Source organism: Rana temporaria, chromosome 2, assembly GCF_905171775.1.
Source record: "Rana temporaria chromosome 2, aRanTem1.1, whole genome shotgun sequence".
Lineage (NCBI taxonomy): Eukaryota > Metazoa > Chordata > Amphibia > Anura > Ranidae > Rana > Rana temporaria.
The window spans coordinates 198319165-198337796 of record NC_053490.1 but is presented as its reverse complement, the minus strand read 5'-3'; the positions used below and the strand labels follow the sequence as shown (position 1 = coordinate 198337796).

At 40.8% G+C, this 18632-nt stretch overlaps 1 protein-coding gene across 2 annotated transcripts in view; it reads left to right on the top strand.

The window, feature by feature from the left end:
- Positions 1 to 18632, top strand: part of CARS2 (cysteinyl-tRNA synthetase 2, mitochondrial) — a 69106-nt gene that overhangs the window by 39720 nt on the left and 10754 nt on the right. For both annotated transcript variants that reach the window (XM_040336218.1, XM_040336219.1), the window contains 3 exons: positions 7062 to 7129; positions 14175 to 14241; positions 17316 to 17454. In XM_040336218.1, the coding sequence (XP_040192152.1) occupies positions 7062 to 7129; positions 14175 to 14241; positions 17316 to 17454 (274 nt within the window). The remainder of the gene's footprint in view (positions 1 to 7061; positions 7130 to 14174; positions 14242 to 17315; positions 17455 to 18632) is intronic.

Genomic DNA, 18632 nt, shown 5'->3' with positions numbered 1-18632 from the left:
TGCTTTGTGCACTGGTGCACAGACATGTTGGAACAGAAAGGGGCAATCCCCAAACTGTTCCCATAGTTTGGGGATGCTGAAACCATAAGGCCGCGTACGCATGGTCAGACAAAACTGATGAGAATGGACCGAGGTTCAGTTTCATCGGTCCAAACCGACCGCGTGTAGAGCCCATCAGTCTGTTTTCCTTCGGTCCAAAATGTTAAAACATGCTTCAAAATCGAACCGATGGACCGCTGCCCGATCGGTCCAAACCGATGGTTAGTACAGAAAGCATCGGTTCAAAACCCAGCGCATGCTCAGAATCAAGTCGACGCATGCTTGGAAGCATTGAACTTCGTTTTATTCAGCACGTTGTGTGTTTGACGTCACCGCGTTCTGACCCGATCGGTTTTTGGGTCGATGGTGTGTACGCACATCAGACCATCGGTCCACTTCAGCGGTGAACCGATGGAATTGGCCCGTCGGACCATTCTCCTCGGTTTGGAACGACCATGTGTACGCGGCCTAAGAGTTCCCTTCACTGGAACTAAGGGGCCAAGTACAAACCCTGAAAAACAACCTGCATCATAATACCCCCTCATCAAATGATTTGGACCATTGCACAAAGCAAGGTCCATAAAGACATGGACGAGCAAGTTTGGGGTGGAGGAACTTGACTGGCAGTCTGCACAGAGTCCTGACCTCAACCTGATAGGACACCTTTGGGATGAATTAGAGCAGAGACTGCGAGCCAGGCTTTCTCGTCCTCATCAGTGCCTGACCTCACAAATGCGCTTCTGGAAGAATGGGCAAACATTCCCATAGACACACTCCTAAATCTTGTGGATAGCCTTCCCAGAAGAGTTGAAGCTGTTATAGCTGGAAAGGGTGGGCCAACTCAATGTTGAACCCTACAGAGTAAGACTGGGATGCCATTAAGTTAATGTGTGTGTGTGTGTAAAGGCAGGCAATATAGTTTAGCTCAAAAGGAGCCTAGGCACAAATGATTGGCCTTTTGTATAGATTAAAAAGACAACCTTAAAGTGAAACTTCCACTTATCTGTCTCCTCCCCCTATGCCCCCCATGGGGAAGGGGGAAACGGGTACTTGTTTTTAACAGCTAATGTTCCCCACTTCCAGAGATGGCGCCATGACGCCGTCCCTCGGAAGTTCAGCCCCCCTCCTTCTTCCACCACTGGGCCGATTGGAAAGCACAGCGAGTAATGCGCATTAGGGAGCCGGCTGTGAAGCCGAAAGGCTTCACTGCCGGTGACCCTTACCAGGAATGGAGGCGGCAGCACATGACAGCGGATCCGAAAATCGACTGGGTTGCCGACATCGCCGGCTCCCTGGACAGGTAAGTGTCCTAATATTAAAGGTCAGCAGCTACAATATTTGTAGCTGCTGACTGTATTTTTTTACACTGCTTTAATGTCCTTTTCACACCAAAATGCAGTGTGCACATGTTCACCGAGCTTAGAAAATAAGGTTAAACTATGTTCACTTTGAATTACCTAAACATTGGATTTTTTTTGTTACTGCATGTGATGGTTACGTGAACAAAGGGTCAGTTATTTACTAAACTCTGTGAACATTCATTTTGCAAACTAAACCTTAGTGATTCTAAACATTAAAAAACATTAAAAAAAATGTTATACTCATCTGCCCTGTGATGGCAGGTGGCAGAGGCGTAACTAGAACCTTCAGGGCCCTGGTGCAAGAAACCATGAAGGGCCTCCCCTCTACATTACTGTCTGCAGCGTTTTCCCGTTGCATCACATTCCCCTTTACATCTGGGTCCACAGAGTTCCCCTTTACATCAGGATCTGCAGAGTTTCCCTTTGCACTGTAAAGGGGATGATGTGGAGGTGGGACTCTGGGGACCACAGTAACCCCCCATAGACTCTGTGTGGCCTTGCTGGAGCCATCACACTGACCTCCCCTTCTCCATTGCTTGGATGAAGGGTAGGCTCAGTCACACAGACCTTGGCTTCTCTTCTCCTCCCGACGCTCCCACTCCCCTTCTTCATATCGCCCACCCATTTTAGTGTAGTTTATCATCTCTAGTGCCCAGTTTGGTGAGACACATCAAGACAGGTAACATTTGTCCCATATTTGTGGCTTTGGGTGCCATATTGTTGAAGGCTAACTCTACTCTGTGTGTGTGTGTGTGTGTGTGTGTGTGTGTGTGTGTGTGTATATGGGCAGACTTCAACAAAATGGTGCCAGCAGTAAAGACTTTGGCAGGGGGCTGACCCCAGTTGTATAAGGTAAAGAAGTAGGGAACTGCAGCAGCCATTCTCTGAATTCCACTACAATTAGTGTAAAATTAGCTGGCACAGATCCTTTATGCTTAGCTGCCAATTACTCCTAAAGCTTTATATATAGGACATACAACCACACAAGTGCAATCCTCTTAAGACTTTCTAGCATTGACTGCAGTAAAATGTATCATGATGCATGGCTAAACATATACAGACACCTTGCATTGTGCTTACACTGAGTATTTAGCATTGCCATGGCTGCATTGCGTTGTACTGCATCCTCAGGTAAACGTTTTTCCTTTTTTATCCATGAGTGCAACCATGTTCTCAGGGATATTTCACTTTTATGTGCATGCAGAGATTCATGTTAAGAGATACTGTATGTTTGTGCTAATGTGCTTTTATAGTGGCATAATCTGAGGTTTAAATATACAGTGAGGGAAACGAGTATTTGATCCCCTGCTGATTTTGTCTGTTTGCCCACTGACCCAAAAAATAATCAGTCTATAATTTTAATGGTAGGTTTATTTTAACAGTGAGAGACAAAATAACAACAAAAATATCAAGAAAAACATTTCAAGAAAGTTATAAATTGATTTGCATTTTAATGAGTGAAATAAGTATTTGATCCCCTATCGATCAAGATTTCTGTCTCCCAGGTGTTTTCTATACAGGTAATGAGCTGAGATTAGGCGCACTCTCTTAAACGAAGTGCTCCTAATCTCAGCGTCTTACCTGTATAAAAGACACCTGTCCACAGAAGCAATCTGTCAATCAGATTCCAATCTCTCCACCATGGCCAAAACCAAAGAGCTGTCCAAGGATGTCTGGGACAAGATTGTAGAATTACACAAGTCTGGAATGGGCTACAAGACCATCGCCAAGCAGCTCGGTGAGAGGGTGACAACAGGGGACAGGACAACTTTGCCGCATCAAAGGGACAATAGACGACGCCATGCACTGTCAAATCTTGGGTGAGAACCTCCTTCCCCCAGTCAGAACCTTACAAATCAGTCATGGATGGGTATTCCAGCATGACCCAAAACACACGGCCAAGGCAATAAAGGAGTGGCTCAAGAAGAAGCACATTAAGGTCCTGGAGTGACTTAGCCAGTCTCCAGACCTTAAAGGAGTTGTAAAGGGAAAAAAAAAATTGCCTAAAATTAATGTCTGCAAGGTAGACAGACAGAATAGTGTAATGATTCTGTTAAAAAACGAGTAAATACCTATTAAATTCCTTCATCTATATCACATCGCATTCTAGTTTCTGTTCTCTCATTCACTTCCTGGTTTGCGGCGCTCGTTCATGTAAGAACTACATTTCCCAGTATGAATTGCGGCACGCCCAGTAATTCACACCTCCTTGAAGTCTCTAACAAGTAGAGAGCGTCCTGCCGCACAGATGTAGTTCCCAGGAGGGGGTGAGCACGTTACTGACCACCGCAGTAAAGCCTCCCGTCACGGTGGTCAGTAAAATCAGACAAGCAGGAAGTGAACAGAACAGAGAAGAAATAGAGCAACTTCTGAGCAAAAACGAACAATGAGGAAGTGAAAAGAGGAATGTCTGCAGGTAAAGGATGCTTATTATGAAAACCGTTATACTGCGGCAGGTTGGCCATAAATCTTTCCCCTGTTTTGTAGACGCTATAACTTTTGCAAAAAACAATTAATATACACTTATTGGTGTTTTCTTTACCAAAAATATGTAGCAGAATACATAGTGGCCTAAATTTATAAGGAAATTAATATATCTTTTTTTTTTATCGGGTATGTTTTATAGCAGAAAGTAAAAAATGTTCTGTTTTTTTTTTTTTTTTTTTTTTTTTTCAAAATTGATGGCTTTTTTTTGTTTATAGCGAAAAAAATAAAAACCGCAGAGCTGATCAAATACCACCAAAAAAAGCTCTATTTGTAGGAAAATTTTGTTTGAGTACAACGTCACACAACCAGGCAATTGTCAGTTAAAGTAATGCAGTGCCGTATCGCAAAAAATGGCCTGGTCAGTAAGTGGGTAAATCCTTTTGGGACTGAACTGGTTAATCCCATAGAAAATATATGGAGGGAGCTGGAGTTCCGAGTTACCAAATTTCAGCCTCGAAACCTTAATGACTTGGAGAGGATCTGCAAAGAGGAGTGGGACAAAATCCCTCCTGAGATTTGCAAACCTGGTGGCCAACTACAAGAAATGTCTGTCCTCTGACTGCCAACAAGGGATTTGCCACCAAGTACTAACTTATGTTTTGTGATGGGATCAAATACGTATTTCGCTCATTAAAATGTAAATCAATTTATATCTTTTTTGGAATGTGTTTTTCTGGATATTTTTGTTGTTATTCTCTCTCACTGTTAAAATAAGCCGATTCTTAACTCAATTACTGGTCCATTAAGTAATGGTTGATATTTGGAGAATAAGGAGATGGTTTAGTGTTACTTTAATGCTCCTTAATGTACTTTCATTTAATTATTTAGGACCTACTAACATTCTGCGTTACTGCAGAAAAGAGTGTACTGTAATGCAGCAAGGTGATCTGAACAGTTTACACATAAGTTGCTTCATTTTTTACTGTCCTTGCCTGTGGCAAAAATATGTACACAAGTAAACCCAAACATGTTAACAGTTTCTGCCAGTTTTAAACCTTTGCATCTTCCCAAAAACACATGCATCTTTAAACACTTGCCGACCGCAATACTTATATATTTGTCGCGGTTGGCAAGTGGTTTATCAGGATTATGGCTGAAGATATCAGCCATAACCCCAGTACCGTTTTTTTTTTTCAGAAGATGGCTGGCTTTCTTATGAAATTGGTTGATCCAGGGAAAGGGAGTAAGCGCTCCAGATGGATATGCTTGGTAATTGGTCTCCCCTCTGAAAACACAGGTGCTGGCAATGCGCAGAGCAGGAAACAAAAGCATGTATATGGACAGCTGCACTCCAAAAAATTATTTAGTTGCCTTTATTGGTAAAATAGGATAAAAGCGCACTACAAGTCACAGAAAAAATAGGACACACGCTGACGCGTTTCGCACGAATGCTTGGTGCTTAGTCATAGCTCATAAGTTCAGGTCCAGGCTGGAGAGAAAAAATACATTCAAGCGAAAGGTCAAAACATTTTTTTTTATTGTTTGATCTTTTGATTTTAATGCCCCTTTCACACTGGGGCGTTTTTCGAGCATTATTCAAGTGAAGCCTCATGTGCAATCCCAATGTGCCGGTAAAGCACCGCTAAGACCCTAACGTTTTAGGGTGTTTTTGCAGTGCCCTGAGTGTGAAAGGGTAAGGCGTTTTTACAGCGCTTTCAATTCATTTCAATGGAGACGTGCGTTTTTTTCAGCGCCCAAAAGCGCTTCAGTGTGAAAGGGTTCTTAAGGTAAAGAAGAGATTTGGCGGTCTTTTTGACCTCAGATCTCTTCATAAAGAGGACTTGCCATCCTTCTTTCTATTCAAATGGATGGCTCTAGTAGCTGTTTGAAACCTTTTAGTATCCCCTGAGATGGGTTGACTTGTCTTTTTGACATTTTATGATGAAATCAACTCTTTGACATCTCAACATTTGGCACCTCTTCCTCTTGTATTTCACCCAAAGCTTCCCCTAGATGCATCTTGGTGTATGTCAGCCAACCAGTGCCCTTGTATGCTTTACCATGATTTAAATCTTGACTGTGAAATGAATGTACATCCAGCACCTCCTACCTCCATATCTCACATGATCTCAAGATGCCAATCCATTGTAATGGGTTAGTAAAGCTGCTTAAGGTTGTTTGTCATACTAAATAGAGGCATCGATTTCATGGCATTGCTCATACTTCCAGGATGTCACTACATTCTAGTGAAAGAATAAAGCTAGTTAAAGTGGGGTTCCACCCATTTTTTTATGTTTGTCTGTGCTGCATGCCCTAATCTCATAGTGTTCAGAATGGACAATTTTTATTTATTTTGTTGCTTGTAAATACCTTTATTTTGTAGTCCTTCATTACTCCCTCCTCCTTATTAGCCTAGGCTATTAAGTCACAAGGCTATTGTATCCCAGTAGTCCTTGCATAGAGAAGGGGCGGCAACTTCCTCTGACACTCCCGTTGCTATGGAAACCTGACTGAAACCTATTACATTGCTTGTGCAGCACTGAGCATGTGTGAAGTCTGCAAGGCTGAAATCCAGGAAGTCATACAGTCTGGCTTCATGATGCCCACACTTAAGATGGCCACGGTCTATTTCTAGATTATAAACTAACTAAATGCTCTAACAACCTAACAAAACGGACCTTGGTTTACAGACTAACTTTACTAGACTACATTAAGCTTCTGTATTACAGGGGTATTTATATTTAAAAAGTGAAATTGTGGGTGGAACTCCCCTTTAAGTTGTTCCTGTCATCTCTGATAAACAGTCTGCCATTTTGTGGCATTGCTCATACTTCCAAGATGCCGCTGCTTTCTAGTTGATTAATAGTCAGCTTCCTCATAAGTTCCACACGGTCTCCAGTGTGTTATTACTCATAGATGCATATTTAAACACACCTGAGGATATTCTAGCTTTCCTTAAATCTTGTCTGGTGTCCATGTGGATTTCTTTTTATTCCCCGTTCCCTTCTCTGCGCTTTTAATCATTTGTTTTTTCTATCACAGTATTTCTTTTTCTTTCCTTGCACTATGAAGGTGACTCAATGGGCCACTTGTACTTTTATTATATTCTTTACTTACTCTCCAGCTCCTCTGTGTCATCACATTTTAATTGTATTTTAAGTAAAGTCTTCTCACTCAGATTTATTGTAGATGACAAAATGAGGACATTCTTTTCTTCTTTTTTTTTTCTCTTAGGACATTTACATCTGAAAGGAAATGAGGAGAAAATGTCAAAGTCTTTGAAAAACTACATCACAGTGAAGGTAATACCTGTGCCCATTGGTATTGGTGCTCCATGCCTTTATTCCCATACTGATTTCAGCTAATGACTGAGCTTTTCCCATACGGCTTTACTGGAGGTGTTTGGGAATGACATCTGCTGTATATAAGCTACAAATAATTCATATGAGAGTGCATTGTTTTTCTGTTATCAGTCTGGGAAAAAAGCTGGCTGCCTTGTCTAGCATTTAAATGAGTTTAAATTCAGAGGTATACTGAGGTGAGAATCTCTTTATACAGTATAAATGCATTCTATGGATCCATGTGCCAAACTTCTGTCAGGACAAGTGTCATTTGTAAACATTCACAACTAACTGAAGTATATCCTTGATCATTGCTTTGTGTTCCTTCCCTCCCTGTAGGGCATTATCTCCCTAGGCTGGCTTCTATCCCAGTCTACTCAGAATAATAATTATGTCCATAGTTTAGACTCAGATGGTCCATTTGACTGTTAAAGGCTTATCGGCCTTACAAGAAACAATGACATTTCCACCTGGGTACATCACAGAAGTCAGGTAGCCAGAGGATTTTTTTTTTTTTTGGCCTATTAGTTACCTACGGTAGCAAATGTTTCTAGATTTACACCTGTCCAATCCGGTATTTTGCTTTAACACATGCACTAGAGCTGCACAATTGTTAAGAATCTAAATCGCAATCTTTTTCCCTTCCGATCTTCAAAACGGCATTTCACGATCTTTCTAACAAGTGCAGAGAAAATCGAGGCAGCCTGCCACGTTTAATTACAGCTAAGTAGAAACAAAATATCTCTTTGTTCTGTTATCAAAGGAAAGAACTCTAATTGAGTCTAATTGAGGGAAGTTTAACCAAATCTATTCTGACATTTCTTGCTTACAAGTAAAAATCATTATTTTCTGCTAGAAAATTACTTGGAACACCCAAACATGATTATATATATATATATTAGCAGAGACCCTAGAGAATAAAATGTTGGTTGTTGCAATATTTTATTCTTCATCCATTTGTGACGGACGCTGTTATCACATCAGTTCTTTGTTGTGGACTTTATTTTTCAATTTTAATTACTGGTATTTGTTTGTTTCTTCACGATTCGTTTTACCCTGTTGGGTTCATATTGTTGGTGATTGATATATATTTCACTGTTTTGTTACTTTTAGCGCTACATACTTATCTCCACTATTCAACACACCACAATGGACCATAGTGACACGTACCAGATCTCACAATAGTGTGCTTCAAAACGGGTGCATTAGAGTTCCATTACAAATAAACGGTCCACAGTGTACCAACGCACATAATGTTGCCGTAACACAAGGTGAATCCAGCCCCAGGACTGGCCTACAAGAACAGTTTTTTAGGTTCTTTCCCCTGAGAGATTTAATCATTTGGTGGTGATTGCCTCATTGGAATCTGTACATGGGTACAAAAGATTTAAACCCTAACCAGATGACCTCTAATTGGTTAAAGCACCATGAATCATAGGCAATAGCTGTTTTTTAACAATTGTTTTTAGAAAACTTGTTTTTTTTTCCTTTTTTTATTATATATTCGTGCATCTCGGTGCTGATGGTAACCTGCAAGCATGTTGGCATCCACTTCCTGCCTAATTGCATTGTACCACAGTGATGGCAGCATGTAATGTTTCTGTATGAAATTCCTTAAAGTGACAATAGAAGGGCAAGCTTGCACAATAATCCTCTGTACAGTTGCTTATAGTCTCCACTGGCAGTAAATGTGATGGGAAGTTCTTACTCTTCCAAAGGATGTACCTGACAAGGATCCTCATAGCAACATTGCCTTATTATTTTATTGAAATCTTGCAAATTTAAAAAGAATAAAAATTACTTTTTAATTTGCATTATAATGGTATAGCTCATATGAAATTTTAGTATTAGTTTATTCATCTATTATGCCGCGTACAATTGATCATTCTTCGTCATGGAAAAAAACGACGTTTTTAAAAACTTCATTTAAAATGATCGTGTGTGGGCTACACATCATTTTTCGGCTTCTGAAAAACGACAAAAAAAAAAATCGAACATGCTGCATTTTTTAACGTCGTTTTAAAAAATGTCGCTTTTCGGGTTGTAAAAAATGATCATGTGTGGGCTAAAACTACGTTTTAAACCCGCGCATGCTCAGAAGCAAGTTATGAGACGGGAGCGCTCGTTCTGGTAAAACTACCGTTCATAATGGAGTAAGCACATTCATCACGCTGTAACAGACAAAAAAGCACAAATCGTCTTTTCTAACACGGAATCGGCTAAAGCAGCCCAAAGGCGAATAGAACTTCCCCTTTAGAGTGCCGTTGTACGTGTTGTACGTCACCGCGCTTTGTTCATAATTTTTTTTAAACGATGGTGTGTGGGCAACGTCGTTTTTAATGATGAAGTTGGAAAAACTTTGTTTTTTGGACATGCTGAAAAACGAATTTTTTTTTCTAGCCGAAAAATTATCGTGTGTACGCGGCATTAGGGGCTTGTGCACATGACCATTGATATTCAGAAGCAAGTTGAACACGGTATACTTTTTGTGTTGCTTTTAACCTGTTTTGACCTTCTTCTTAGGTAGTTATAAATTGTTTATTAATTAATTTGTGTTGTTTGAGTTGCTTTGATTACTATTGAAATGCTTTAAAATGTGATCTGCAGGCCACGAATAGTACATTCGGTGCTCTGTTTAAGTTTACAACTATAGCTGCTTAGTCATGCTGTATAGAAATGGATCTCCTTGTAGCCGCACATCGAAACAATCCCACTAGTAGTTGGGTGTATGGCAACCTCAGCCTGGGCGCCAACCAGGCCATGCTACAAACGCTTTTTGCTCTGCCCCTCTGAGCTTAATCATGACGATTTGCGCCCCTCTGAGCTTAATCATGACGATTTGCACCCCTCCTAAAAGTCCGAGTGGCTCACCTATAAGTTTCTTTAGCTCAGTTATGCTACTGAAACCAATTGGTTGCTTTCTTTTAATCACAGTTTTTATGAGAGTTGCTACACAAGAGATTAGAAGTCAAGTAACCGTTCCATAAAGATTATTAGCAATTACCACTCCACTATAGGCTTGAAAAAAAAAAAGGTTAATTGATCAACAGTTACACTTTTTTTTTTTTTATGATTGCTTGAAGAGTCTTCCCCTTTTTTAGGTGAAAACGTGTGAGACTAATCTCATGAAAATGATTACCAAGCTTTCACACAAAATCTTCTGAAGTAATGATTTTCTGCAGGAGATTTCCTAATCTGAGATTAAAATCTTCCTTGATGCAGGGAGTGGGAATTTAAAGCCTGATCAAGAGCTGTGGTCAGAGAGACTTAGCAATACCTAGAGGATTATAGCTACATGACTGTAGAGCTTGTTCAGTACTCAGAGGAGAACCTGGTTGGAAGAGCCCTTTAACACCAAACCCAGTTGGATGCATTTTGAAATGCATTCGGACTGCATAGACAGCCCAAAACCAAGGTATTCCTATGGGCACAGTTCACATCATTGCAGTGCAGTTCAGCACAGTTGAAAAGTAGCGCATGCTGCATTTTTCTGCACCGCAAATGCAGGGAACACGTTACAATGTGCTTAAAACCCACCACACTGCGCTCATTTAAACCAAGAAGACCTAGCCCAAAAATGTATAGAAAAATGCACTGCAAACGCAATGCTAAATACAGCACAAAACACGCATTCAAAAAACTCAATGATACAGTATTAATATACAGTGGTAAATATTTGCTTTGAGCTTTGTTATTGTTTGTTCACATTCAGAAGCATAGGCGTGTGCCGGGTGTGCCTGGGCACACCCTAATCACCCCATGTGCATCAGCATTATCCAGGGGTGGTACCAGGTGGGTGGTTGGGGTGCCAGTGGCCAGTGTAAATGCCCCCATTATATTAAAGGCTAGGTTCAACTGTAGGAACACGTTACACCTATACTTGGGATGTAACAAAATATGCTCCCAATCAACTGTCTCCCACCATCAGAGCCTCCTCCCTGTGACAGCATGTGGCGTTATTGTGTGTTTGAGCTTTGGGGTGCACACCCTAATGCAATAGGCTGCGCACATCTATGTTCAGAAGGTTCTGTATAATTTATAAACTGAAATGGTGAAACATTAAAGCAAACTCCAGGTAAAGTATAAAGTTCTCCCTTGGAGCACCAGCAGTGGACTGTGCGTTGACTTTGTCATGGCTAGTGTAGGACTATGGTCCCTGCATTGGTTTTGATTAGTCAGGGGGAATCCGACCAGAGTGTAGGGGAAAAGAGACTGCGGGGACCAGTCTATAAGAGTACGCTTACACTTTTTAAAAATATTTTTGAGTAAAGAGTAGGTACAGTGCAGTTAAAGGGGGGGGGGGGGTAAGAAGAGTAATATGTGCAAAAAGCAAGTATTGCTATCAATTTTGGAGGTCTGTTTTATATTAAAATTGACAGCTTGGCTTTTTTTCTCTATTTTTTTTACCAATTGCTAAGCTATTGTATAACTGTGTTAAAGGATAAGTTCACTTTAAAAAAAGAGAGATAAATGCACATTCATTTATTTTTGCAGGTAAATAAATATGAATGTACTATTTTTTTTATTTAGGAGCCTGGAAAGCATTGCACCAGGGAAAGGCAGATCACTGAGGCCCTGCAGGTCTCCTGCAGACTGTCAGTATGAGCCGTCTGCCTTGTAAATCACACGGCCAAGCAGTTTCACACTGACCAGAAGACTCAATGAACTACCACATCGCTCAACAGTGCCGTAGTTCATTGAAAACTACAAGTGGACAGCCACAAAGAATGTCAGAACTTGTAGTTCATTAATACACACAGCTCTGAGAATAAATGTTGTGGCCGTTTGGGCAGAGCCCCACACAGCCGCGCCATTTTCAAAAAGTGACAGTACAGGGAACTTCTCCCTATACTGCTGTCACAGGGAGAGAGAGCAGTGGGGAGCAGCTGTAGCATTGGGAACATGTTACATGTTCCATCCGTCTTTAGGGTGGAACATGTAACATGTTCCCATAGTTGAACTTATCCTTTCATTTCTAGATTGGTTGTAATTTTCAACCACGTGACTGCTATTTTCAGCTTTCATTGGCGCCTATAAATGTTATGACCGGTAAGAATAAAATCAGATATTACATGTAATAGCTCCGTACAAGGGTGTGAATCTGGCACGTTGTTGAAGATGGAGCAACCACAGCCCTTAGACGTGTAGACTGTATTTTTATTTTATTTTCATAGGAGGTCAGCTGTAAAGGTCTTGGAGGAAGTGGAGAGGGAGAATCTATAGTTTTTTTCCCCACAGATGTGGATGGTTGTAAAGACAGGTCACAAACAATATAGGGGTTTGGGATAGGAAGGGTTGGAAAGAAAGTAGCAAGAGTGGAAAAAAGGAGAGATGGAAAAGAAAAATGATGTATGGCAACTACAAAGAATAGAAAGCAGAAAAGCGAAAAAATAAAGGCTGTTCCCTCCTCAACTGTTTATGGCACCCTGTTTTATTGTTTTGGAGGCGGCAATCCTGGCAACTTAACAAGGAGAGAAAACCGTGGTTTTGTCCTTTGGATGGTTGTAGCCCATCCATGGTTGTTGGGCTGCTAAGAATGTTCTATGTTTGTCAAGGAGGCTGGCCATGTGGTTTTTAAATAATAGGCTGCTGTTAATTAATAAAAATTTTAACCAAAAAATTAGTTTGTCACATTAAAAATATGCATTCTCAAGGCGTATTCATATTGGATAAATGAAAATGTTGTGGAGTAAAGCATCATAGGAATGTTTCCTTTAAATCTGTAATGCTGTATAGAGTCTACTCTTATCCAAATTTGTTGTGCTTAAGGGTAGGTCCAGCACATACAATATGTATCAATTTAACCTGGGAAATTCAATCTATGGAAACAGGTTGTAGAATATTAAGATGTGCTTTTTGATATTCTGACTGGAGGAAGGTACCACCAAAAAAGTACAGTTTTCCAAGGCTAAAATATGTATTAAGCTCTTGGCTGTGCCAGATCGTGTATCTGGGTATTTCTTATCAAGTAGAGTCTCTGCGCCCTCCTCCCACTACAAATCCTCTTCAAATGTGAGTGTATTTCTGAGTGGATGGTAGGAAAGAGCAGTTAATGAAGATATCATTTCCAAGATTGGAACATAATGACTTGTATGTTTAAAGTCAGATAAAGAAAGAAGGCTGATATACAAGACATTCTATATAATCCCTGAGTTGGAAAACAACTAAATAAGTCGAAGCTGGGGGACTTTCCTCCTTATGTTTCATGCATCAATCCTGCTAATATAAAGGTGAAGCGAGGGCACAGACACGGCATTCCTCCCATGACACCCATGTATCCTAAAGTAGGACAGGTGTTTCGTCAGAATTGGTAATGGCAATGCAGAATTGGTAATGGGAGTGACGTTACATCGCCGGCATTTTGCTACACCCCGAACGCCTCCATAGTAAGGATACTCTGAGAAGGGTAAAGCGGACATCTTGTTACACCCACCGGAGTTTTGCATTTTACACTTATATTTAACAGTAAAGTGAGTTTAGATACAGAAATCCAGTACTTAGAACTCCGTCTGTTATGATTTTGAATTTTAAAAGCAATGGCAAGCCTGCTCGTCTCACAGGTTTGCTAATCTGACAGAAGTTCGCTACTTTTAAAATTCAATATCTAACCAGTCAGACAGACTTCTAAGCACTGTTTTTGACTATATAAACTCGCTTTCCTGTTAAAAATAAGTGTGAAATGGAAAACTCTGGTGGGTGTAACAAGATGTCCGCTTTCCCCTTCGCAGAGTATCCTTACTATGGAGGAGTGCAGGGTGTAGCAAGATGGCGGTGACGGAATGTCACTTCCGTTACCAATTATGACAGGCACTGACAGGCATTTCTTATGGGTATGTGGTTTAGGAATTCTAGTCTTATAACTAACTTCAAAGATAATATACAAGTGTTAAAAGGTTACATTTAGAGATATAACATGTTTTTCCATTAAAAGCTATATATTTTTTTTTTAAACTGTAGTTTTCCTTCAAGAACAAAATGATTGTGAAATCTTATGTTTACTTTTTAGGATTACCTAAAGACTTACTCGGCAGAAGAGTTTCGTATGTTTTGCTTACGATCTAAATATAAATCAGGTAATGATGTTGATGCGATTCATAATTTCTTTGCAATACATGAACATTTCCCTATGCTTTATCCCTTTTAAGCACACGGCAAGTACAGAAAAATATTGATGTTCCAGAATTATATTGTGCTCCTGCCTTTTAATTTGGCAGAGCAACACAGCTTTGAATTCCTAAGCACTTGGTGTCAAGCTTGCCTACTTCATTTTTGATAGATTCCAAATAAAACAGACCTTTCTTCCACGCCATCCTGCCATTTACCCTAACTTACTGCAGCATCACCTATATAAGCACTGCCATGCAAGGTGTTCTGGCATAGGTCAACACTTCTCTCAACTAAGTGGCCACTTCCCTCTGGGATACGTAGGCCAGATTAATCCTCAATAAGCACTGCCCTCACACAGGCAGGGAGGTTAAAATCAGGACAATGGGATGGGCCTACCTGAAAAAAAAAATCTATTTTTCGGGTAGGGAGGTCCCCCTGGCAAGGTTCACCCTGCAAATGGCTTCCCGAAGGGTTACAATACATCTGAATCCCTTCCTTTATCTGATAACTCGCCTGTCTCAGGAGCACAATCTGCATTTGGGGCCAGCTCTCAGGGTTTCTCACTGCATTTTATGGAACACCTGGGATACAAAAGTAGTCACTCTCCTTTCCATCTATTTAGGGTAGATACGATGTCGGAGGAAATTCCTCTGAATGAAGAAAAAGTGGAAGTTTGAGGATCAGGAATCCTATGTGGATGAGTCTTCACAGGAGAAATCTTGGGGTCCAGGGCTGTCTCGGACACAAGAGACCATAGTGGCCTTCCAAGCGGATGTGCTATGCACTAACTATACGTTACCACTACCAGAATCTTCTTCCCCAAAAGTCACTGGATTTGGGTCCTGGCTTAGAAGGTGTTTTCACCACCAAAGCAATCTGCTCTCCAGTACCCCATGGAGAAAGAGTTCTACAAAACATGGGATTCTCTGGCAGTTAACATGGGTATTTCTTATCTACACCTCTAATGCTGCGTACACACGATCGGTTAAACCGATGAGAATGGTCTGATGGACCGTTTTCATCGGTCAAAACCGATCATGTGTGGGCGCCATCAGTTATTTAACCATCGGTTAAAAAAAAGCCAACTTGTTTTAAATTTAACCAATGGATTCCTAACCGATAAAAATAAAAACGATCGTTAGTAGGCACGACCATCAGTTAAAAATCCACGCATGCTCAGAATCAAGTCGACGCATGCTTGGAAGCATTGAACTTCGGTTTTTTTTCAGCACGTCATTGTGTTTTACGTCACCACGTTCTGACACGATCGTTTTTTTAACCGATGGTGTGTAAGTGCGATGGTCCATCAGTCAGTTTCATCGGGTTAAACGGTCCATCGGTCCGTTCTCATCAGATGGACTGATCGTGTGTACGCGGCATAAAACCCTATCTCTAGGCTCCTGATAGTCCCAGTGGATGAGGTCCCTTGTAAGTGATTAGGGGCCCTCTTTAAGGCATCCTTCTCTTTGGTGGGAGCAGTTCTGCAGCCTGCAGTGGCTGCGGTGGAAGTTTGTCAAGATGTTAATGTTTGCGCAAAGCATGTTCTCAGTCCACGAAATTAGATCAGGAGGTCCCTGCCATTTGAAAGCTTCTGTAAGACTTTCCAAGAACTCTGAGGTTTCTGAATTGCTTTGTGGATGCCTTGCAAGACTCCATAAAGCGGCTTTCATGGGTGGGCACTAGTTTGGTCTACTTGAGTAAGGTCCTGTGGCTCGAGTGTTTGTTGGTGGAACTTCTCTGGAAGAAGTCAATTGAGTGGTTGCCCTTGTTTGCAACATTCTTGAATGCCTATATTCAGGAGGTGACTTCAGGCAAAAGTATATCCTTTCCCCTTAAGAAAAAGATGGAAGTTGAAAGGTTAGAAACAGGTGACACCTTCAAAGTCCAAAAAGGGTTCCTTTTCATAAGCAACCAACTTTGGTCTCTAAGCAATAGCCCATGTCCCGGTTCTGTACATTAATCATCAAGGATGAACAAAAAGCTGAGCAGCTCAGGAAGGAGCAGATAAAGTGGTCAAGATTCTTAACTGTTGTGTCCTGAGAAAATGATTTTACAGGTAAACCAAAAATCCAAATTGTGTGCTTTTTCAGCAGCTATAACATGACACTTTCAATTGGATGTTTGGCAAACCAAAAGGGAGCAAATAAGTTCATTGTTAGGGTTTACATACACTTTACACAAATTATTTTTTGGGAATCTTTTGCAAAGTTGTATGAATTATTCCTGCAAGTAACAGCACTTCATGCATTTACTGCTGCAGGTTGACAATGCTAAGCTCACAATTGGCAGAAGCATTGTCAGCCAGCTGTGCAACCTCCTTCAGTTGGTTGTTGGGTTGCCTGTCAAGTCTATTGGATATGAAGCCCAATGACCAACTGCAGGAGTTTGAGGACAGGCTGACAACATTGATGCTAATTGTGAGGCAGTGGCTTAGGATTACTGCTATTACTTGCAGGATTACCTGGTGTGCAGTGCCTCAAATTCCCATTATCCAGTAAAAGTGCTAAATTGCATTGATGTGAACTACCTGTTACTGGAAAGGAAGTTATCCATGTGCTAAAAATGTATTCTATTATTTTGGTGTCAAATATCTATTGTTCCAATCATTTCTTTGTGTTTTTTTTCCTTAAATGTCATTGAAGTCAATTTACATTTACCAGTTTATAAATGTTATGTACGGTAGTTTGGGTATAATGGCCTTTTAATACTCCTGCAAAAGTGATGTAAATAGTGTTTGTTGTCCGTTTAAATCTGAGAAATGTTCTGCTTCATAAAAACATTTGCCTTGCCATCGTGGTAACTCAGTTTTCCATTCTATATAAAAATGTCCGATAGGGTAGATCTTGGAATTGGGGAATCATGCCATATTAAGCCTAATAAAAAAGACTGAGAGACTTTAAAAAAAATTGGAAACTTGGATATTGCTGTTTTGCCTTTTTAATAAACCTGGTGGTAGCTGATGTGTAAGGATGATCTCTTATACGTTTTATATTGCCAGAAAAGTATTAAATGTTTGTTCTTGCTTGTTTAACATATTTAGCTGTAGAATACAGCCAAGATTCCATGACTGAAGCAAGAAATATCCTTAAGATAATTTCGTCATTTTTTGATGATGCCAATGCATATCTAAAAGGTCAGCTCACTTGCCAGGCAATTCAGGAGGATATACTCTGGCACAGGTAATTTATGACCAGCATTTGTACCATATTATGGCATCAATTCACAAAGCACACTAGGATGAGGATACTTATTTGCAAAATAAGTGACAGTTATCTTCAGTTGAGTCTTATGACATTTATTATTACAGTCACATGGCTGAAAATAGAGTGCCTTACGCTTGTGTAAAGTTTTGTGATTTGAGCCTAATGTGTCTCTTGGATGAATGGTGCATGACCTTGGCTACTGTGATAGAACTGTATAATAGAACTGTATAATATTTAGTGGATTTACAATAATGCTTAATCTAATAATTTAGAAATTTCATCCTGTGCTTGAACATGCTTTTTTGCATTGTATAAATTTTTTATTGGTGCTAGTAAAATGTGTGCTTTACATATACATGGGCAATCATGAATTTTTTGGTATATGTCGGTACCATTTTTGGTTAAAGTGGTTCTAAAGCCTATAGGTTCTGTGATGCAGCTGCCCCCCAGACCATGCCTTTTCCTTACCTGAGCCCATCCGATCTAGCAATGTGCACAAGCAATTGGCTCCTGCTGCTGTCAAATCCGGTGATCCATGAGCGGGGGGCACACCGCTGTCTGTGTCAATGGACGCAGCAGCTGGACTGGGGAGCGAGCCTGCACGGGTGCCCCCAGGGCAAGAGGAGGAGCCTGGAGTGTCGGCAGAGGACCCTAGAAGAAGAGGATCGGATCTGCTCTGTGCAGAACAATTGCACAGAGCAGGTAAGTATAGGCATGTTTGTAAACCTTCAGTCTTTTCTAATAAAAATAACAATCACTTTAAAAATGAGCCTGTCAGTGTTTGCAAATTTTATTTTAATGAGCAGATGAACATAAGCGACCCTGTCACATGAGTAGGGGAGGTGGGAGGCATACCTGTTGTAGGTTTAACATACAGGCACCTAGAGACTGCCACATCCTCCCAAACCCCCCCCCCCCCTGTTGGAGATAAATGCAGGGCTGTTCTGACAAATACAGCCTTGGCGTACCCTAACCAATGCTTTTATGGACCTTCCTGCACATTTCTATTGGTTACTGAGGCAGCCTATCATAGTATTGGGCTAATACGCATGTGTGGGCTAGGGCTGAGAAACAAGCTCTGATACTACCTGGAAGTGTCAAAGCTTTGTTCATAAAATGGCACATAATTCAGCCATGGCATGAGGCTTTTTCTA